General features: G+C 39.8%; 1 protein-coding gene across 5 annotated transcripts; it reads left to right on the top strand.

Annotated features, from left to right (window-relative positions):
• The first annotated feature begins 8,466 nt into the window (after positions 1-8,466).
• Positions 8,467-22,524, top strand: PDPN (podoplanin). Of its 5 annotated transcripts, none has more exons than XM_088066544.1 (6): positions 8,469-8,807; positions 19,372-19,457; positions 19,891-19,984; positions 20,217-20,252; positions 20,636-20,737; positions 21,311-22,524. In XM_088066544.1, exons 1-6 carry the CDS (start codon positions 8,738-8,740, stop codon positions 21,325-21,327), a joined length of 405 nt encoding a protein of 134 aa, XP_087922670.1. In that variant the 5' UTR covers positions 8,469-8,737; the 3' UTR covers positions 21,328-22,524. The 5 variants fall into 5 exon arrangements, with proteins under 5 accessions (XP_014112712.1, XP_087922671.1, XP_087922670.1 ...); XM_014257235.2 differs by having other exon boundaries at positions 8,470-8,807; positions 20,636-20,747; XM_014257236.2 differs by having other exon boundaries at positions 8,471-8,807; positions 20,636-20,741.
• The last annotated feature ends 222 nt before the right edge of the window (positions 22,525-22,746 follow it).

A 22,746-nucleotide genomic window follows, 5' to 3' on the forward strand; every position in this document is an offset into this window, starting at 1 on the left:
CAAATATTCAGGAAAACCCTAAGGATTTTTAGCTTGTTTTTAGACTTGTCACTTTTCAGAAAACCCAGTTTACTGCAATATTGTCACCAAAAAGGTGGCACCAGGTATCTCTCAGACCAGACACTTTTTGGTTCCTTTCCAGGGCCTGTGTGCTGCTGTGACCATCATTCCCTGCAGAGAGGGAGGAGAAGTGGCCACCACTGAGCCAAGAACTCCTGGAGAGCTCCTGGGCAGATTTACGTGCACACAGCTTCATGCAACATAAATGTTCTACACAGTAATTAATGAAGCACAAATCAAACTCCATGGACACACATTCTGAGGTAAAAAATCCACCTCCAAGCCAGAGTTTTACCTTAACTTACACTTAGAGTGTAGAACCTTGGGGCCTCAGTTTCCCTCTTTTTAACAGGGAAAGGGTAAAACAGCTCTCAGACTTATGGGGAAGGGGTAAAACTGCCCTCAGACTTCTGGACTATAATATGAGATATTTAGATCTAAGTCACTCATTTTAGGAGTAATCTTGTTTGCTATGAAAGATGCTGAATGGTCTGTAGAGCTTGCAGGCGATTAAAACTGTTAATATTCTTTGTACTTGGTGTACAGCTGTCTACGCCTACAAATCCATGAATCATGGTCCTCTAATTCAGTTTCCTGCAGTGAAAGCAAGATATTATTAACATTCCAATAAAGAAAAACCCTCTTAATTCACTGCTTGTGTATAATGAATTGATTTATAGAATAGAGACAGTATTGGCATTGGGGAGAGTATTTGCAATATTTATTTCTACACCTAACTACTGTACAACCTTGGGAAGTCACCAGAGTGCTCAGCACCTCAGTTTCCCCACCATTTCATATGGAAATAACTCGAAGCAGCAACAGGACTGAGCTTTAAAGTTAAATGATATTCACTGCAAAAGCTTTCAGCATTTCCATGTTAAAACGCCCTGGTTTTTAAATATTTATTTTTTAACAACACAATAGTGCCTTGATCTGAAGAAGTGTGTAGATGGCTTGGGGCTATTAAAGTGCTGAGCAGGCCTCCAAGAGCGCAGCTATCTCCTTCTCCTTTGTGTCCCAGGATTAGTTTATGCAAGACAGGTCTTGCAAATACAGAGCAAAGCATAAAACATTCATTCCCTAATTTAAAGCATGAATTAACTTACCCCTTAGATTGGAAAATCCTGCATTTAAACCTCCCTTGTCTCCCTGGGCTGACAAGCTGCTGTCACACAAAGTGATCCCGGGCTGTGGTTTGAGTAATGCAAAGATAAAGTCGATCTTTGTGAACTCCTTTTAGTGGTGCTCCCCGAGGTCCTCCTTCCCCACACCGACTGGCACTACCCACTCTCGAGTCATCAGTTCATTGTATCCAGATATAAATGATTTATAGTGTAGTCCAGACAAAAATCAAACTCTGAATCTGATCGTTGTTTGAACCATGATGAAGATGCATTAACTTTTTTTTTTGTGTCCTCTGCTCCTCTTGTTCCCCTTGCCATGATACTTATTCACTTTATTTTTCAGAGAAACAGTGCAATATTATAAACATTTGGCAGAAATGTTTGTAAAGGCATGTTCTTGGTCTGGTACTTCTTCTAAACAAAGCACTGCAGTGGCAGCTGAGATCCTTTGTTAAACTCACAGAATTTCATTTGAAGAGATTGCAGTGCGTGATTCAGCGACACGTCAGTGCAATAATATGTGAATGAATCCAGATTTTGCAAAACAGCTGAAACACCCATGATCTCTGCCCTGATTTCAATGCTTGGATTCATTTTTAGTTGAGGTGTGCTTTGCTCCTTAATAAAATTCCTGGGATTGCTGCTCCCTGTGGCTGCCTTTCAGGTGAGTTGGGGTCACCATGAGTGTCACCTGAGAGAAGCCCTGGTTCCTCTGCTGAGATCACTCTGCCTTGTTTCTCTCACCAAACCACACATTTCCATCCCCATCTGGACATGCAGCTGGGGTGGAAAACCGTGCTGCTTCTTGAAGATGTGGCAAAAATGTGCAGCTCCAACCTTTCTTGTCTGGGGTGTATTCCTCGGCTCAAATTCCTCACTGGGATGAGGGAAGCGATGCAATCAGCCCTACACTGAGAGAATTTCTTCCCAGCCAGGACCTGTGAACATCTCACTCCCTCTCGTGGCCACAGGTACTGTGGAAATGGGCTTTTTTTATTTTATTCACTTTGTTGTTTGCAGATAAATCCCAGTTACAATCAGGAAGGACAACCAGAAAACACCACTCTGCACTCGCTCCTTCCAAACACGGACCTGCTTTTCTGTCCCTCCCTTCCCTCCCCATCTGAAACACAACTGTTCTTTCCACCAGCCTTTTCTCATTTGTGCACTTCCTCCACGAAGCTGCTTATTCTTGGGAACATGCTTTGTATGCAGAAAGGGAAAGAAACCACGTGATTTTATAGGTGATTCCCCTCTAAAATCAGAGTAAAATGGGACTTTTTTCAGGGAATTTCATGGGGATAGTATTTGTTATTTATTCATCCATGTGCATTTAATTTCCTCTCAAAGACTCCTGAGTTCATCCAAAGGGACAATTAGTCATTTAACGAGGAGCTTAACGTGCCTTTATGCAGCTTGTGCCTTGGTTCCTCTCCCTGGAAACCCAGGCAAGTCCTGCTACACCTTGAAGGTGCCCAGGCAGATCCTGGCTGGCTCTTAGGAGAAAAACTGGCTTCAAATATTCCAGGGACTGCCCCAGGTTCTGCTGAAATTCCCAGCAGAGGTGATCTCAGTCACCTTGTCAGGATTTCAATGTCTCTTGCTAGATTCCCAGCACACTATCACAATGTGTATTTAAAAAAATTAGGGCATGTAAATTCCTACTGACAGGCATTTGCTTTATCTGTATAAGCTCACTCTCAAAGCAGTGAAAGCCTCTGAAAGTACTAACAAACTCATAGGACCATTCTGCAATAAATGAAACTGAGTACACAGTCTGTGTGTTTTCCCCTTCTGGCTCCATTGCTGTGTTGCTTTCCTTATATAACTGTTCTAGTTGAAAAACACTCCTGACCTAAGAAAACCTACGTCAACCTTATAATTTTTTGTTAAATACATGGTGGTCAGTGACAGGTTTAAAAGTAGTAAAGAGTGGGCATTCCATATTTAACTCTGAGTCACTCCATTGTGTGTCACGTAGAGACAGCTGCTGGCAGACTTTGAGAAGACTTTTTCTGGATAAAGTACTCACAGACAGAAATCCCAGCTCTAGGAACACATCCACTCCCTACAATCAGCTCAATCAGTGAAAAAACCTGTTGAACTCCATGAAATTCATGTTTCCAGGACTGTGACCCCTGAGAATTTCTCTGAAAATCTGAGAATTTTATGTTTCTGGAAAAAGTCTCATTGAGCAAGCAGCTGAAAGCTCAGCTCCAGGGTCCTTACAAACAACCAACACTCGTATCCTCTTGAGAAAGGCACTGCAGACCATCTGCCAAGTGTCTCCTGCTCCCCTCACACCTCTGTTTTGCTTCAGGTGGGCAATGGTGTTATCTTATATTAAAAAATATAATTCAAGCTTTGCTGTTAAATGGCCTGAATTCATCTGCTTCTAATGAAAAACCTTAAAACACAAACAAAATCCAGTTTCAACATCATTTGAAACTTCAACATCAAACAACAGATTTTAAAATGTCATAGAGAAATCTTGCCATTTTACATAGATCAACTTGCTCTACACAAAACTGCTGTGCAGCCCTCTGTGCCCTTTCCCTCTCCCAGCACATCTTAACCAGTTCTTTTCAGGAATGACTAAAATGCCATCACAGAGAACCACAATTTGTACAAAAAACATCTGCCCATAAATCTCAAATTAAATTATTTAAAGTGTAGAGACTTGCTTCTTTCTCTTTAAATGTATTTATTTTGAGAGTCAATTCAATACATCTAGATTTCCTGGCTAGGATGGCACCTGGCTGCCCTAGAATTTCTCTTCCATCATCCTCGTGTGCAGCCTGGAGGCACTGACTCAGTGTGTGCCCATTTCTCAGATCCTAAAATATTTTTGGTTTCCTCTGTACCCCATAGATTGGAGAGCTGGTAGATATTGATTTTGCTGAAACTGATTTATATCAGCTGAAAATGCATCCCCATCTCTAAAACTGACAAATATTGTTGTAGCTTAAGGACTCCAACCTCAAGCATTGTTGCAATTTTCTCATTCACAGTCTCTCTTCTCCACATCTGACAGCTTGGACTGCTCACAGCTCTGTGCATTTGTTGTACTGTCAGGAGCACAGATGGTCAAGGAAAAGGGATTGATTTATAGCTGCTTATCTTTAAAAAGCTGCATAATATGCATATTTGCATTTGTCAATACTCAGAGCAATCCCCTCCTATAGGACACATTTTACTTTTTATTCTTTTATTAACAAGTCTGACTTCACATCACAAATGTTCTCCCTGTCAGTCAGGAAAATCTGCAGAAACACAGACAGGGTGAAAGCAGCACCTTTCATTCTCCCATTCCCTGACACCTGCCCAGTGAAAAAACTCAGGATTGCCATTTTGGCAGCTCGAGGCTGCTAGGTGTTCTCATCTCCTGCATTCCAGAAATCAGAAACGGAACCAACAGTGACTCAAACCCAAAAGTGACACATCTTTAAGGACCACACGAATCAGTGACAAGATATGATGGATTTGAACTCCTAACAGTTTGGGAATAAGGGAAGGTAAAAGCCATTCCTGAAGGCAAGGATCTGCAGTTCTGCAAAAGCTGTGTGCAATCCCACCCAGCAGAATCTGCTGGAAGAGCACCTCAGAGTGAAGCAAAGTTGCCTCATGGAAAGCAGATAACAAAAATTGGAGCTATCACCCGGGGACTCCTCCTCTTTCAAGTAATTGAACTTTTCTTCAGACTGAATCAAGTGTTTCTGGATTTCAGTACCTGCCAAAAGGGGTGGGTTTGGCTGCAAAGGGAAAACAGGAAATGGCTTGAAAATTAATAAAGCTTGCAGAAAACAGCTTTTATACTTCTGACCAAATATTGCAGGGCCCACAGCTGCCCCCAGGGTACAGAAACAGGAAATTTGGCAGCAGAAAGAGACAGTATTTTTTTGAGTTACAGAGCAGATTTGTAGAGGATGTCATCAAATGGAATGCTTAATTTACACTTTTCAAGTGTTTTTACTGAAAGAATAGGAAAGGAAAATATGGGTTTACTTTCTATGGGTTGGAGATGCTGTAAGCTACGATTTCACTTGTCCGGTGACGATGGATGAAATGGTTCCATGGAAAGAGAAATTTTAGCAGCACACACGTGAACAATTCTGTAAGAAGTCAGGCAGAAGGCAGGACATGTGTCCCCATGCTACAGCCCCTGCCCACTTGGGAGACTGTGGAGGTGTAGCAGGGATATTCCTCTGTGGAGAGACATTTATGTGCCCTTCCCAGTGTGTGTTTAGAGAGAGCTCATCCTTAGGTGGACAATAAGCTGAGTGTGGATGATCTTACGGGCTATTGACCTGAAGTCAAACCCTTTTTTGATGGGAGGAATCTGTGCTTGAGTTCAACCCCTGGGTTCATACAGTGACACTGAGTGAATCAGGGGAAAACATCCTCCTGCACAGCTCTGCTTGTGAGGCAGAACGTGTTGCAGGTTACAGTCACCACTTCTCTACTCCCCCAGCTCTGCTTCATTCCTTGCTCTCACTGAACCAGAGACAGTCTAAGCCTCCCACAAGACTCTGCAAACCACTGATACAATGAGACGGAAAGAACGGATTATGAAATGAAAACACAAGTGCTGAGTGTACTCCAGACCCTTTCCACCTCCTCCCCTAAACCACGGGGATTAAAAACACAGACCTGCCTGGCAAAAAAAAAAGAGTGACCCATGCACTCATATCCTGGCAATTTGTGGGAATTGTCATAACACACCCAGACCAAATTACAACATCCCTGAGTAGAACTAACCTGCATTTCATGCCAGCATTTGAGCACACGTGCAGCTCCACTGCAGGCAGCACAAACACACACTCAGGTATGTGCTCACTCCTCTTCTGACACAGGCACAGGACTAGGAGCTGCTTTAAATGCTGATGAATTGTTAAATAAGAACCTGTGAATATCTCCTTTATTGTCACAGAACCTGTTGGCTTAACAGAATTAGAAACCAGTGAAGCACAGTTTCATTAAACCCCCTCAATGTGGTGCAGCTCAGGGGAAAACTGCTCCCTCATCTCCCTGGATCCATCTCCTCTCCCAAGGGTATGTTGGCTCCTCCGAAGGAATTTTATTGATGTTTTCAATCAGAGAGCTCAGCAGTGTCTCCCAACCTTCATCTCCTTGCACAGCAACATGTTGTCCCTACAGAGACAAGTTCCTGCCCCTGCTGTCCCTCGGGAACAATTCCATCCCAAGATGACAATTACTAAGACATTTCTAGCTTTTACATCTGTGGACACATTTCTTGCCCTATGATACCATGATAGAAGATGATTTTATTAAATTATTCCTAGTTCAATAAGTTAATCTAAGGAGTTTTCCTTTCAGGAACAGGCTGGAGCAGGAGAAATAGGCTGGTATAAAATGGAAGAATAATAGAAGTATTAAAAAGTGTTGGAATAGGTGCTGGAACTTTGGTATCTCCAGTTCCTGAGAGCTCAAGTGCCTCAGCTCTATACCCAGAATATAGCAAAGTTTAAAGTGAGAATTTATATAATTCAGCAAAAAGCTTCTCCTTTAGAAAGATTTATTCCTAAACATGAGACAAAATTGTTTATATGAATAATCAAAAAAGTAAAAGGTCTTCTGAATACTTTTGAAAATTGAATGGAATTCTAAAAATCCCCCTCTTTTTACTCCTGTTGAGAATTTGTTAACATTTAAAAGTCACTGTTTGTTCTTTCATAGTGTACACATTAATTTTTTGTTCTGAAGATATATAAAGAATTCCAAACATTCCATTCTGATAAGGTAAAAGAGAATTTGTTTCAGTCTTTCAAAATAAGTTCCATTAAAACTGACATACTCCCCTAGCAATCTTCACTTTCCTATGAGGAACATTTCCCCAAGAAGCAAACATTCTTTTAAATAAATTTGAAACAGAGTTATCAAGCAATAATTAATCCCAGACTTTAAGATGCTGAAAGTTAGTACATGGCAATGTTTATTTTGCTGTTTTCCTGAAGACAATCAGCCAATATTGCCTCTTGTTTCTTTGCATTGGCACCAACTGTTCTCATCCTACACTCCTTTTCATCACAAATAACACAATTATAGCACCATAATTGACAGCTAACAAATTCCTTTGGTACCTAGCACTTCAGAAAGACAGAAAATACCTATGGAAGGTGTTGCATTCCCCATCTGCAGCCCTTTTTACATCACTGCTTATGTTTAGATTTGTTTGGAGCCTTTATATCACCAAGTGTTGTGGGGTCTTTAACAACAGCTCAGACTCATATTCCCTGTGCAAAACCAGCCCTGGTTTCTTTTTTTGTTTGTTTGGTTGTGGGGGGGGTTTGTGTGTATTTAGAAAGAGATAAAACCTCTGCCACAAGTCTGTCCCACTCCTCTGGCAGAGGTTATTCCACAGCTGTGGGCAGAAAGGAAATAAATCTGTGCTGGTGTCCTGGACCTGCAGAACTCAGCGGAGAGGGTCCCACATTTCCTCACCCAGCTCTGTCACTGGGACAGTTCACACATGAGCCCTGCTTAAAACTCACTACACTCTTAAATAGATGCAACTCAGTCAATTATCCCTTGCCCAAGATGAAGCAAGGCTGAGAAAAGGATTGATAGAAGTCATTGTTCCCCAAGTCCTGTTCAGCCCCGGTTTGTGTCTCAGAACCATTCTCAGTGAGCTGTCTCTTACACAGGGTGGGGGTATCCAACCTCACAGCCCTGCCCTGCAAAGCTGGAGCCCAGAAACAGCCAAGGAAAACATAACGAGTCTTGCACAGGCTGCTGGAGGGGCTGCACTCCCAGAACTGCACATGGAAAGGAAAAATCCTCTCTCTGAAGGGTGCTATCAGCTCCCCAAGGCCAGCGAGCCTGTGGGCAGAGAGAAACGGTCTAGCACAGCCAGGATGTCACTTGAGGACACAAGATGAGAGACACAGACACACAGGAAAATTCAGACAGTATTTACTGCAGAATTAAATAGCCTGCCCTAAAAACTATTTCAGTATCCCTAAATGCACATTCAGTACCACACTTGCTTAGATAAACATGGGGGCTCACTTGGAAATGAAAAACACATCAGTTCACTGCTGGAAATAACAAGAAAAGTGTCCTTAGTGCTGTTCCTTAAGGATTTTTTAAAGACAGTTTGCAGAAGGGAGGGAACACCTCGCTTTGCCTAAATTCCTTTTCCCCCTTTGCTAAATAAAAGTCTTCTGAAAGCCACAACAGGTCCTGTAACTTTAAACCTGAGCTGAGATCATAATTTTGGTCCTGACCAAACAGCGTGGGGAGGGCGGGCCTGGCTGCTCATTGAGGACCACTTTAGGCTGCTCCCATCCCTTGGCTAAAGAAAAGAAATCAGACTCCACTCAGTTTCCATTAACTGTTCAGTTATCATCTGAGAAATCCTCCCCTCTTTACGCTGCAGCAGCTAAAGGAATATTTGGAATACCAAAGTATTTTTTTTGCAGTGATTTCTTTTTATCATCTCAATTCTCCACTGCCTCTGAAAGAAATAATCTGAATTTGGATCCGGTCTGGCTTCAGGATTGGAAAGCGACTCTCTAAGCAGATCAAATATGTTTATTAAAGTTCCATTCTTCATCTTCGTCCTGGGGAGCGTGCCCTTTGTAGCACTTGCTCAAGAAGGTAAGGAGAAAGTTTGGTTACAATTATTTCCAGACATTTCCTGTAATTTAACAGTTTCTGTGCTCTCTCATGAGTTACACAGTTACTCTGACCCGTTTGTAAAACTTGATTTGAACTTCTTAAACTGCAACTGGGCATCTACTACAGCTGTGATCTGGAAAGAAACACAGCAGAAGTTTTCGATGGGCTGAGTTTGACTGTATTAGGAAAGAATTCTGTGTGTGTCTGTAAGGGAGGGAGAGGTTTAGGGGCAGGCAGGGGAGGGATCCCCCCACAGCCCTTGGAAAAGGCTCCAGAATCACTGGAACACACACAGCCGGCTCTGCAAGCAATGATTTACTTTAACTGACATTTAGGGGTATAACTCCATGAAAGTAACTTGTAAATCTGTTCATTCAGGAGTTTAATTTCTATGCTTAGAGACATTTAAGATTTTTAGGATTTGATCCTTATGCAGGGCTTTGCTAAGTTTAACTTAGCCATAAGCAATATCTATACAATGAGGGAAACTAAACCAGGGGGAATTATTGCCAGATATGAAAAGTGCTATGTACCAAAAAGAACAATTTGGAAAGGTATGTATTTTGAATTTTATAAGAAATACACACTTCTGGGTAAAATAGATGCTTAAGTCTTTCTACATCTACAGGAGAGGAGTCTGATTTGTTAACAGTAAATCAGAATTACCCTGACCAAGATTTGATTCCAGGAATGTCACTTTGAAGCTCAGTCTTTCTGAGCAGTGTTTGACTCATGGTGAATGAATTGGCCATGAGGAATTGTGGTTTACAGCTGCCATTGCCATGGAACATATCACAAGCAGTGCTGTAGCAGTTTCAAGTACCAGTGCTCTAAATACAGTAACTAAACTCAGCCCACTGCTCTTTGAAAGCATACATCTACTCATCAGGCTTGGATTTGGGAACCCAAACTTTCAAATAAATAAATTACATATTAATTTAATTACATATAATTATTTTTTTTAAATAAAAAAGTACCTGATTTTGGCCTGATAACAATCAGTATCATCCTGCTGGAAAGAATGGAGCTGTAGTGATACACCCTGTGTGTGGATGTTGACTTGAAACTTCTAATGGTGTTCTGTATGTCAGGACATGAGGCTGAAATTTGGAGTTATGCTTCAAAATTTCACAGAAAAACTCAAGTCAACAGATATTAGGCAAGACACAAAAGTTGTTTTCTAGGCTCACCCAGCCACTTTGTTCTTAAAAAGCATCTATATTAAATGTACTAAAGTTTAAAGCCATTAGAAACGAGGCAAAACCACCAGTGTTTTATAGAATTACCTTAAGCAATATAAGATACCACAATTACAGGTTAAAAGGTGTTTCATCTTCAGGCTTTTGAGAAGTTTTAAATCATATTTTCTCTCAGCTCTGAAAGGAGTCCAGCAACAATCAGGCTGAAACCCTACTAATCATAAAAATATAAGAATATTTCCTGCTTGCAAAACCCTACCTCTGCTTTATTACCTCTACAGTTTGCATTGAGCTCCAGAGCTGGATCAAGAATGTGATTTACAGTATTTAAGGTTTTCTGTATCTGTTTAGGCTTTGTGACTTTTTCTTCACATGGAGCCAGTCATTTAGGATAACTTCCAAAGGATACACCAGGAAAATAGACTCCAGATAAAATAAGTCTGGAGTATTTAGTGTCTATCACTGCTGTTTGCTGATAAGCATCAGCAATTACAAGTTAGAACAGATATGAAATGGCAATGCCACCTTCAGCAATCTCTGCTGGCTGACAGCGAGATGGGAGAAGGCTTCACTTGTACAGCGCTTGGTGGAGTGGCTTTATCCAGACTGGTGAACCTCTGGGGAACACAGATGCCCTGAGGGTTTCAGAGGAAAAAAAAGTCTCCTTCTGATACCTCTTAACCTGGAAAAAAAATAAATAATCCTGCAGCTTCCCTTTTCTTATGGCTGGGCACTCCAGGTTATGGGCTGAGATCAAATTGAGAGAAGCAGCTTTGTTTCAGCAAGAATATTTCCAATTTCCAAAAGGATTATTATTATTACCAATAATAATAATCATCATCATTCTCACTGTCATATTAGCAGATACCTCTTGGTCCTGCTGATGTCGTTCAGCATGTCAAAACTCAGGCAAATCTTCACAGAATCACAGGAGCTGAGGTGGAATTTGGGCTGAACGAGCACCCAAACCGGCGCCTTGCAGAGGCAACACATTTCCTGATTCCAAACCTTTCCCATGGTGCTGCATCATTGCAGAAAAGGAGATTACTCTGTTGGCTGTCACATAACATGAACAAAAATTAACATGATTGTTTAACAAGATACCACATGTCACTTGGGCTATATCAACTGTCCATATGCCTGATCTTACCTAGAGGCAAATATTAGATTATATTTCCTTATGCAAGGCAGGTTTATACCAGGTCATGTTACGTTTGGTTTGGACTGAAAGTAAGAACATGGACAGGATAATTCAGATAAAATGTGTTTATATCATAAGAAAGGAAATTGAAGTTTACAATTGGCTATGAAAGATGAAAAAGTGTTTTGTTTTTCAAAATTGTAAAAAAAAGACAAATTATGAAATCACAAGAAAAGATTTTTTCAAAAGAGTCCTGATTTACCCAAAATCTGTCATAATTTCAGCAAAGCCAAACAACAAAATCAGGCAACTCTAAATCCTTTTCAAAATTGAACCCTGTAACTGCTGGTTGTAAACAAAATATACAAGCAAATTGAACAGTCACAAATTGAAAAGGGGCCCAGTCTTCTACTAAATAAACCTTTCATCCTGCATGAAGAGTGATGAGTACTCTTACAAATCCCATATATAACTCTTTATGATAGGAATATAACTTCACATGTCCAATACCCAAAGCAAATATCACAGAAAGGAGAAAATCATCTTGCTCAGTTAGTAGATCTGCAAGTCAGTGTGTCTGGTTTTTCAGTGTCTTTGTGGAAAACCAGCAGAGAACAAATAAAATTCGATTTCTCCTCAGCTGGGCAAGCAGAGAGGTTTGCACATCTATATCCCAACAGCTAGTTTTTGAATCTGTAACTTCACAAAGAAAGGAAAGAGTCATATTTAAGGGTTTACAAGTGGACCTTTCATTAACTCAGGCTGCACACTAAAACTGGAAACAGAGAGGCCAGATTCTCAGCTCCTGCGATTCAGCAGTTTCCACTGAATCTGTGCATTTACCTCAGATCAAGGACTTGTAAATCATCTGCAAAAAAACCAAAAAACAAAACCAAAGCAGCAAAGAAGCTGGAGAGCGTTTAGGTAGATAATGAGGCAGTGCAGGAAGGTTTTCAGGCTGTGAGGCTCCAACAGGACCATGTGGTGTTTTTCCTTGTGTCACTTGAGGTGAGCCACACGAGGACCACAGAAATGTCCACTGCTGCTGCTGGCCCAGCTCGGGCACATGGCCTGGCTCAGTGGCACATTTATTTTGTTGGTTTGTTTGCTTTTTGTCTGGATGTGGTCAGGGACTACAGGATGGAACCCAAATGCTGCCAGATCCTACCACTGACATCCTCCCAGATCCTCTCAAAGGGCCCCTCTGATCTGTGTGTGCACAGACCATCCTCTCCATGGGGATTAATCCCACAGCAAAGCTCAGAGCTCTGCAGTGCACAATTTGTTACACAGAGTTTCAGAAAAATATGTGGGATTGGGACTATAGGTATGCTGGGATGTGCTAAAGAGAAACAAATGAGGAAAAATAAGAGACAAATGCACTATTGATTTCCAACTCTCCATCTCAGAAGCTTGGCCAAAAACTCTCAAAAGACATAGAAGCTGGTGCTGAGCACATTCTCATGTTGCTTTATGACTTCCTCATGTTTTTTTCCATGCTTCTATTTGTTGATTACAAACACTACAACATCCAGCACAAACTGCATCAGAATAATCCTTTGTGAGAGCACAATTCAGCTGTTACACCATCACCATTTTCAGGCAAGCATGTACTCTGGTAGGAGAGTTTTAGTCGCACTTAGGGACACACTTAACTCCAAACCCATATTAAAATGTTTTTATGACTATGAAACCCATCCAAACATTAGCTAGTCTATTGTTAGTGGAGTATAAAAGTCAGACTAAACACATTTGAAAGGGAACTTGCCTGCTGCATGGCAACATAAAGTAGGTAGCCAAAAATCACTGTGTGAACAGAATTAACACCTAAGAGTTTCCAGTTCAGTGTCTGGCATGAGTATTTCAAACAAATGAGTTGAGGAACCTGCAAAATGTTCTGCTTGCAGATACAAAGGGTTAGTAATCTCCAACAAGGCAGCTGTGAAAGGGCACATGGCTGCAGCCTCAGAGTCCAGAGCAGGAAGTCATTTAGGGAAAAGATTAGTTTATTACTGTATTAGAGGTCATTTCTTAATTCCTTTTGTTTTCATTTGCATATCCCAGTATCTGTATGCAGATGTCTGCTTTGTGCTGCACATTCGTCCAAATTTCCCAATTTACACCAAGTTTTGTACTTTTCTCCTTGTCTTGGCTGCAATTCTCCTTCCTGGTCAGCCATGCAGTGAAAAGACTGTAAGTTCTGTAATTCTGCCACTTTACAGCAAGATACAAGAGATATTTACACCTTGATCACAAGTCCAGCTTTGTTCCAACCCTCACTGCTCAGAGCAATTAGACTGTTAGTAAAACTGCAAGCAGGGAAATGGGGTCACAGGACAGCAAATCTCAATAAGAAAGTAATTTTATCCCATATTTGTGGGATAGCAAGTCTGAGGACAGTGTGCTTAGTAGAGAAGAAAGCAGAGGTTGACACAACTACATTATTAAAAGCATAAATTTGGAATACTCATCTCTAGCTCTGCAAGGAATATTTTAAAGGAATATCCTGTAATGGAGTTCATCATTTCCTTCCTAGTGCCCACAGCTCTGTGGCTGATTTTACCATGCAAAGTTTAGGAAGTTTCCAGTTTTATCTCCCCTGGCTTTGTTTTGTGACTTTGGTTGAGGTCATTACATACACCAAGCACTTGAAGAGTTGCTTCTCTATCTGCCCAGTTAAAGCACATTTTGGTTTGCTTTTCTGCCAGCGGGATATTGTAACATTCAGAAGACATGTGATTTACTTGAGGAGCAGCCCAGTGCTTCTTTGCCACTTGGCACTGTCGATTTAAACTCCGGCTTCGTTCCTTTGGCTCAGCCAGCCCCAGCAATAAAACCCATCTGTAGCAGGGTGTGGTGACCGAAGGAAATGTTTCTGACAATTCAGCAAAGCATTGTCATCACGAGTTACATGGAATACCTGACCAAAGTCAGTCATACTCTAAATAAGGCTGAGCTAAATCCTTCCTTGTGCTTCATGACCATTTCCCGACTGGCAGATACTTTCCAAAGTTTCTGGTATTCTGTCACCCAGCTTCCTTCGTTATATAGAGCAAAGCTGTCAGTCTTTGTCTAAGGAAACTGCAGAAAGCACTTCAGGATTTAGTCAGTACATACTTTCTCCTGAGCAACAGTCTAGACACTTAAATACATGCCAGGGGATTTTTAATGGCGTGACAGATCACTCCAACTTCCAGAAAGAATTAACAGAGAAAGAAAATGCCAATGTTGTGGCTCCAAACAAACCAAGGACACAGAGTTCTCTGGATACTGCAGATACACTTCTGCAGGTACAAATGAGAATTTCAATTCTCATTAACAAACTTCCCTACTTTTCTGAAGTCTGAATATTTTAACTGTCAAAAAATTCAAGTTGAAAAATTCAAACCCCAGAATCCACTACATTATGTTTTTCGAACCCTTGTATTTTCAAAGTACAAAAAATTTTGTGGCTTGGATTTGAAAGTGTTGAACAATTTCACAACAAAATAAACACCTGTGTACTTAAAAAAAAAAATAAATCCAATAATATAAAAATAATGGGAAACTATTCTCAGACAAAATTGAGCTAATGTAGATTTTGGACATGACTCTGGAATACACTTAAATTGAGGACGAAGCCAAATCACAGACAAAACTGCTTTTGAAAATTACAGAACTGCTGGATTTAAAAGGCAGATCCCTTGCAAATCATGCATTTTTATTAAACCTCCACCACCATGAATAGAAGTTTTCACTGAATTACAATAGAACCAATTCCAATAATGATACAGTGACTCAGTTTGCTCACAATCAAATTAAGGTCTCTAAGTGAAGGAGTAAAAAAGGGAATTCCTGTATCAGGCCATAAATGCTGAATAAAATGCAGTCAAAACAGGATGGCCAACACACACATCCATGCACAGTCCTTCAAACAACACCACTGGGTCTGTAACAATTCCGGAAGCAGATACTGAAATCCGTCAGTCAGCTCCAGATGTTTGCTCAGTTACATCTCCAGCAGAAAAGGGAGATGTCCCAAGTGGCCCATCCTGCTAAACTTTCTGCTAGCTGATATTTTCAGCTGTTATAAATAACTGAAGCTGGTTTTATTTTTTTCTTTTTGTTTCACGTAGAAACAGGGCAATGAGTAAAGGATTATTGCAGTTCTTGCTGGAGGGAATCCTTTAAGGTTTGCCATTTTTATCTCCTGGTCTCTTATCAGAAGTGGAAACATTCTATTTTGAGGGCTTCCTATTTCAAGGACTAAGCTAAAATACAGGCTTACCACTGCCTTTACCCACTAGTGTTTGGGTTTATTCAGGTTTATGCAAGGAGAGAAACAAGATCCTACAACATTTTTCATCTTCAGAAGTATCTTTGTTGGTTTTGGAGATACCTGAAAGAAATGTTAATGAACAAGAGTTTTACAACTCCCTCTCCTTTCCAACACAACCACTGTGCTTTGAAAGCAGCCCTAAGAGGTTTTTCTAGTAAACTGTCATGCATGGAAGTAGTGAGCTCAGCTTCTCCTAGGTAGGTCATGGGATGCTTAAGCATGGGAGGTTTTCAAAGTAGTATTAAACTTTTAAAGACATCAAATTTTGTCCTGGTGTGAGAAGCTGCAGCCTGAGAGCAGCTGGGACTTTGAACTGAAAGGCTCCCAGCTGGAACTTTGGCAGGAAGGGACGCAATGATTAATTCACATCTGCAGCAACATATAGCTGCAAACAGAGGAGGCTCCTTGGAGACAGCCCCAGCACTGTGAGGCAATGTTTTTATTTACAACCTCCTCTAAGATAATATTAAGAACACATGCAGAAGCACCACTTAACCCTGACTCTTGCTACATTTGGCCCACATCAGATGAAATCAAGAAATGACACAAGGACACACCCCTAATTCCCATTTGCATTCCCTTTGATGTCAGTGGTGCAGAGCCTTGTACTGGGCACTGTTCAGTAGTGTCTCCCAGTTTCATTTCAATATTTAACTTCATTATGACTTTCTCCAACAAAGAGCTGTCTAGTATCCAGTGCTCCTTCCTACAAATGCAGAGCACTGATAATAAATTGCCTCCCAATCTTCCTCTGCTATGTATTTTGATAGTGTCTAACCTCCCCTGTCGGTCTAAAATGAACCTGGAAATAGAATCCAGAATAGAATATCTGCATCAAATACAGAACCTCAGCTTTGAACAGGGCTGGGACAAGAACTCCAGACTGACAGAAACCAGATCAGCCTCAGCCTTGGGCAGTTCATAGGGATGCCATATTCCAGTTTCCCTTTGCAGTTAAGGAAAGGCAGCACTGCCAAGGATGACCCAAATCTCAGGTGAGCTGAATTATCTTCTAGAGGTATTTATTTTTTTCCCTACAGACTATAAAAGAAGATAAGGGCAAGCAGACACTTTATTTAGGTGCCTTTATTAAGAACCTAAAATTAGGCAAGATTAATCTGGGCCACCTCCTTTTGTCAATCACAGTGCTGAGAGGGCAAAGATACTGAAATAGGTTCCCTACCTGCCACTCATGGCCAAGAATTTACAACAAGTATCACACAAGGAAAAAATATTTTATGTTTCTTTGTGACTTTCACTAATTTTCTACACCTTTGGTGTGTGACACACTTTCCTTTCCTGCCTTCACTACCAGGCAATTTTCAGGGCTGAAAGTTACTGCCATGCCAGGAGTATAAGCAGCTTCTCCCAATAAACTGCTTGTTGTTAACATATAAAATATATTTCACCTTCTCCTGGGGATTTTCCTCTAGTAATTGGTTTTCTCCTTCTCTGTTTATTATCAACTAGTGAATAAAGGATGTTTCTTCAGTTCTGACTGGGGTTACAAGGTGAACTCATCCATACACATTTGAGTTCTAGTGCTATTTCTTAGTTCACACTTAACATTTACATAGCCATGATTGTACATATTTGTATGATGTAAAACACAATATTGTATTTTAAAGGTATTATTTTATAAGCAAAAAATAAGGATTATAAAATATTGCTATATCTTAAATTGCACTGATATTTAGAGAGTGTCTAAATATATAACAAAAGGTCAGCCCTCTTTATGCTACTTCAACAATACCTGGTCAAAAAATGACCAAACCATTATTTTTACCATCTAATTTGGAATACTGATTTACCCTGTTTCAGTCTTTCCATAGATTATAAAGTGATTTCTGGGAGACCAACTGGCTTAATTAGCTGTATTTGGTCTCATGTTGGCATAACATGAATAAAGCTTCTTCATCTACTACTGCCTAAAGTAGTAGCTGCACACCGTTTTAGCTCCTAAATAGAAACTGTATCTGTGTTCAGGCATAGAAGGATACAGAAATACAAAATTCTATTTACTTCAGTAAACTTGGAATTAGAAATCTAATTTTAGCTCAGTGTTTGGTCTCTTGGCAATGAGACAAAGCTCTCAGTCTTACATTGGTGGAGACTGATAAAAATTATCTATTTTGGTTGAGAAAACAGTTTTGGGGGCAAAGGAAAAATATTTGCAAATTTCCAGTAGAATGAAAATGAGAGTTTCAAGTAAAACCAGGGTTTTTTTTACCTCAATGGAAAATCATTCATCTGCATGAAAAATTTTCTTTAAGCTGCCAGTACTTTTTTTTTTCTTTACCAACTTCAAAATTAAATATTGGCTTTTTTTTATTTGAAACAATATTTTTAAATTAAAAGGGGCAGATAAAAATGAACAAAATTTAAATGAAACTTACAACTAAGGAAAAACAATTTCTGAGTGACATCTGCACAACTGATCCAAAGAGATTCTACCCTTTTTTTCAAATTTTGACTGCTATCAAGCAAAATGCCCATCCTAATTTCAGTCACAGAGCAAAAGCTGTTTACTTGCCTCTATATCATATATAAAACAAATAGGGTGCATTCAGGCATAATAAAGTTTTCCATAAGAAGTATTTGGAGCCAATCTAACAACTCAGAAATTACCTAACTTCACACGCAGAGGAGATGAGAATATTTTTAGGTTGCTAAACAAAATATGTAATTAGTAGAAACAGTGTCACAATTTAATAAAACAAAGAGGTTGTGAATATTTCTCATACCTAAGATATTCAAATGTACAGTAATTTTCACTCTTTAAAAGAATTCTTGTGAAGAGCTGTCTTTCTTCTGATCTGGTTGCTTTGATAAATAGAAGCTAGATACAAAATTTAAATCCAGGAAAGAAGTTTTTGGTGCTTTTTTTTAATCTGAAGTACTTGCTCAGGATATCTACCATTAGCTCTTTGCTTAAGTTTCAGCCAGTGGTATTTGCAATTAGCAGGACCTTTATGCCCCAGGCAGCAGCAGGAGAAGCAGCCTCACCTGGCTTTGTAATCACCAGGAATTACAAACTCCCAGGAGCTCTCACACCGCATTAACATCACACCCTGCCTGTCACAGGGTTATGAATCAGCACGAAATTGAATTAAATGATACTTAGGTTTTCAGCACACTCTTGGTACCGCCAGTTATCTCCACACAGCTGTATCTTTCCTGTTTTACCTTGTTCCAGCTCATTTCCCTACTGGTGAATTCTGGCTGTATTTGTGAATTAACAGCACTGTGTGCGCTAAAATCTAAATATCCATTTTATCAAAGAGCAGAGATGAACTAGGGGTCTGGAAAACCCTTGCATTGTTATCTAAATATTCAAATTATGGCAACTAAAGTTTGCAACTTTAGGAAAGCCTCAGGACTGATTTGTGTAGGAATATTTCCAAACTATAGCTGCACCCATAAGCATTGATGGTAGCTCTAAAAATAAAGGTTACAGCTGGGGCTGAGCTGAAAGATGGGAGAAAGCTTTCACTGTTTTAGAAAATGAAAGATGCTTGAAGTCTAAAATACCTAATACCTAAGCTAATGCTTAGCTTGAAATCTGGAATCATCACATCCACTTTGGAGAAACTTTTCTTAATAAACAAGGAAATATTTTCTTAGACAAAATGTTAATAAGCAGTATGTTTCAAGGTTGTACCACAGTTAAGTGGTACAGTTAACTCAGCTTTTTGGCCTACTGCTTTGGACAGGAGTATAACAGAAATCAAGCTTATTCCAAATAATTTCCCATTCCCATGTGGGCAAGGGCAGGGAGACAGAACACTACACAGAGGTCATGTTTAATAAAGTTTATGTGTCAGAGGAGCCAGAACATATGATTACCAAGTAAAATCCTGACTCATTTTCTAAAATTTTATTCAGCAAGCTCAGTTCTAGAAGGAGAAGAAAGTGCAACAATTGATTTCAGAGACAGAAATGACACAGATTATGAAGAATTACCAACAATGGTGAGTATATAATGCTAAATAAAAGATTTTTTTATGCTACGTTTTTATTCACTGCCACCTCCCACCTCTTCAGTATCTCTCAAACAGTTTCAGTGAAACTAAACTCAAAATCTAATTTACAAAAACCCACTGAAAAAAGTCAGGTCTGCAAAATTCTGCAGCCTCCTACACCTTTTGCAATCCTACCAAGAGATGTGATGTAGAAAGCCTCTAGCTGGGAAGACAAATCAGCTTGCCTTGGTTTGTTTTGGTCACTGTGCACATGTCAGACATGAGAGGTGACAACTAAAAAAAAATCCACGCCTGACAGACCAATAAATTAAAATGCTACTTTATACATGTAGACAATGTACAGAGGTTTCCTTTTCCTTCTTTTCCACTCCAATTCTTGTCATTGCCCACAAAATAACACAACGTAACAAATCTCTTGCAGTTTGGAGAACTGAAGACTACTGAAAGTACCTTTGTCCTGGATGGAGAAAGTGAAAATGCTACTGCTTATGAAGTTAACACAGAAAGTCTTGATGGTAAAAATCCCTTTCATTTCTATTTTTTCATATCCAAGTTCTACTGCCATCTACTAAACAATATCTGGAAATCAAAAATACTCTCCCAAACTTTATTTGCTCACTTTCTACCAAAAGAACAACCACAAACCGTTGTGATGAAGTCAGTAAAGTTTTTCCACAGCCTTTCAAATTGGAAGGACACACTCAGGACAAAGCAGAGTGAGTAATTATTGTCTTTCTGGCTTTACAGGTGAACGGAGTGGGGAACCAGAGAAAACTGATGAAGGTATTAAAGAGATTTGCTTACAAAGACAAGGGGGGACGTAATTGCCAGACAATTCCTCTCCCTGCAGCCCTTCCTGTGCCCATGGCATTAAGTAAAAGTTTCAGGGGAGGCACAGGCTGCTCCCTGAGCTGCCTTCCCTGGCTCAGCTGATGGCTGTCTCCATATCCACATCCACATGGAGCCCTTCAGCCCTTCAGCACGCTCACATCCTGAACATCCTGAACATTTGGATGCTGAACATCCAAACCTGCTTCAGAGTGCACAAGATAGTAAGAAATTTCCCCAAGGGGTGTGATGCAGCAGAACAGCACCAGGTCTATCAGTAGCCTCTTATCAATGGTGTCCATGAGATACCTACTAACACTCCCAATTTCTTCTTTCAGGTGGTCTGGGAACAATTGCACTGGTTGGAATAATTGTTGGAATCATTGTTGCAATTGGAATCCTTGCTGGAATAATAATTGCAGTTGTAAGGAAGATGTCAGGCAGGTACTCGTAAGTAAATTGCTCATCAGGCTTTTTCTTCAAGCATCTTCCTCTGAGCAGGGTCACAGGAATCTCTTGGGAAATTTCTAAGGTTTCTGTTTTGACAAAACAACCCATTTTCCTGTTATACAGTGCCTTAGACTCAGCAAGAGCTGCCAGTGAGGTATGGGGTTTGCACGCTCTCATGGGCTTCAGAAGAACTTCCCAGACAGTGTGCACATATTGTAAAAATATCAGATTCTTGGGGCTGGGATTACTCTGATGAGCAGAATAATTCATGAGGAAGGACTACAGGACTAAGTTCCAGAAGTAGTGGATAACATGTGGACATTGAGGAATGATCTCTACCTTATTTTTTTGTGACACACAAATCTAAAGAGTTTTACAAACTCTGAAGGAGTAAGAAAATCCCAGAAAACTGAACAGATACTGTGCACCAGGAAAAAGCAAAACAGGAACTAGGAAGAGAAATAAAAATGTGATAAGAAAGAAAAAGAGAAGGAGGAAAAAAGATCATGTAACTTACATTTGGGTAATGATGAACAATGAAATGTCTACTTTTTGTTTTCCAGACCCTAAACACAATTGAAACATGCAACCATGCCAGTCCATGCTGGAAAATACAAGTGCTTCTTATTTTATACAAACTAAAGACTATTCCTGTATTTGTGTGAGAAGATGATCCATGGAAAATATTGACAAATAATTTCAGATCTATGGGGATACCACACAACTCTAAGAACCACCCTCACACCCCCCCTTGCACCGAGCATGGAACATTTCATAGGATTTTCTACTAACCAGAATTTTACTAGAAGAAAAAGATTTTGCAGTAAGAAAAATCCTGCAGCAAAGAGATGTACATCTGAAACGTGATTTGCAGGTATTATATGCTTGGGTTTGAAATGTTACCAAAGATTTTTTCACATTACATTCTATGTATTCTTTTTTTTAAAAAAAAAAAAGAAAAAAGAAAGCGGTTTTGGCTGGTTAAGTGCTCCTGGCATGTTTATCTACAACATGATGTATCAAAAAGGAGGAATTAGCTTCAGTGGCAACCAGTTATTTACAAAGTAGGAAAATACTGGATTTTGGAAGCTAAAATCTTTCCACTACTGATACAGATTTTCTGCTCTTGATACTTATGTTATTTTGTGGCAAAATATGGTAGGTCTGGCTGGAACTGATCTACCAACTGAAAGCTTGCTCGTCTAACTATGGCATCAGGAATTTCCTGCCTCCTCTTGTTGCAGAGATATGCAGGAATTGAAATACACATCCTGAATTAAGGGATGCTTGGAAAATACCCAGTTTTGTTGGGTCACTTTAGAGCCGATGTGTAGAAGCTTTTGAATTAGTGTACAACATGATATTTCTTTATGTCTGTCCCATTTTCTAACTGTACAGTTGATTTGTTTGACAACTTGTGCAACACCAGGTCAGAATGTGTCACTGCTTTGGAGTCTGCAGCTTTTCTGAGGCTTATTTAAAGCATCACAGCCTGAATATACAGAGCTCAGAGCAAAGTCTTTGCATGTCCAGTGGCTGCAGTGCATCAGGTTTCCTAAATTTTATGGCATTTCAGTGTTTGGTGTAAAAATCATGATAATCAATATTGTCATCAATTGCTAAATTTGTCAGTTTATCTGTGTTTGCTTTTCTATTTCTTTCATGTGCCTTCAATATCAATACAAGCTTTGGAAATAAAAATCGTAATATAAACTGTATTATTTTACAATAATTGCTCTTGGTTCTCTTTAAAAAAAAGTAAAATTCCTTAAACTTCCTTCAATTTTCCTGACTTATTTTGCTACTTGTCTTAATGCAATGTCTACAACCAAGTCATTTGACACTGATAAATGAATTATAATTTAAAAATATATCTAACCATATTAGAGAAAACTTATTCAGAAGTCTCTAGTTAGTTCTGGAGCTGATGTGATGAGACCAGTCTGTGACCAAGGAATAAACTTTGTCTTTGTGTAAATTCATATGAAAACAGGAAAAT

This window comes from Pseudopodoces humilis, chromosome 24, assembly GCF_049639895.1.
Source record: "Pseudopodoces humilis isolate 2021_Gansu_Grassland_sample_001 chromosome 24, ASM4963989v1, whole genome shotgun sequence".
Lineage (NCBI taxonomy): Eukaryota > Metazoa > Chordata > Aves > Passeriformes > Paridae > Pseudopodoces > Pseudopodoces humilis.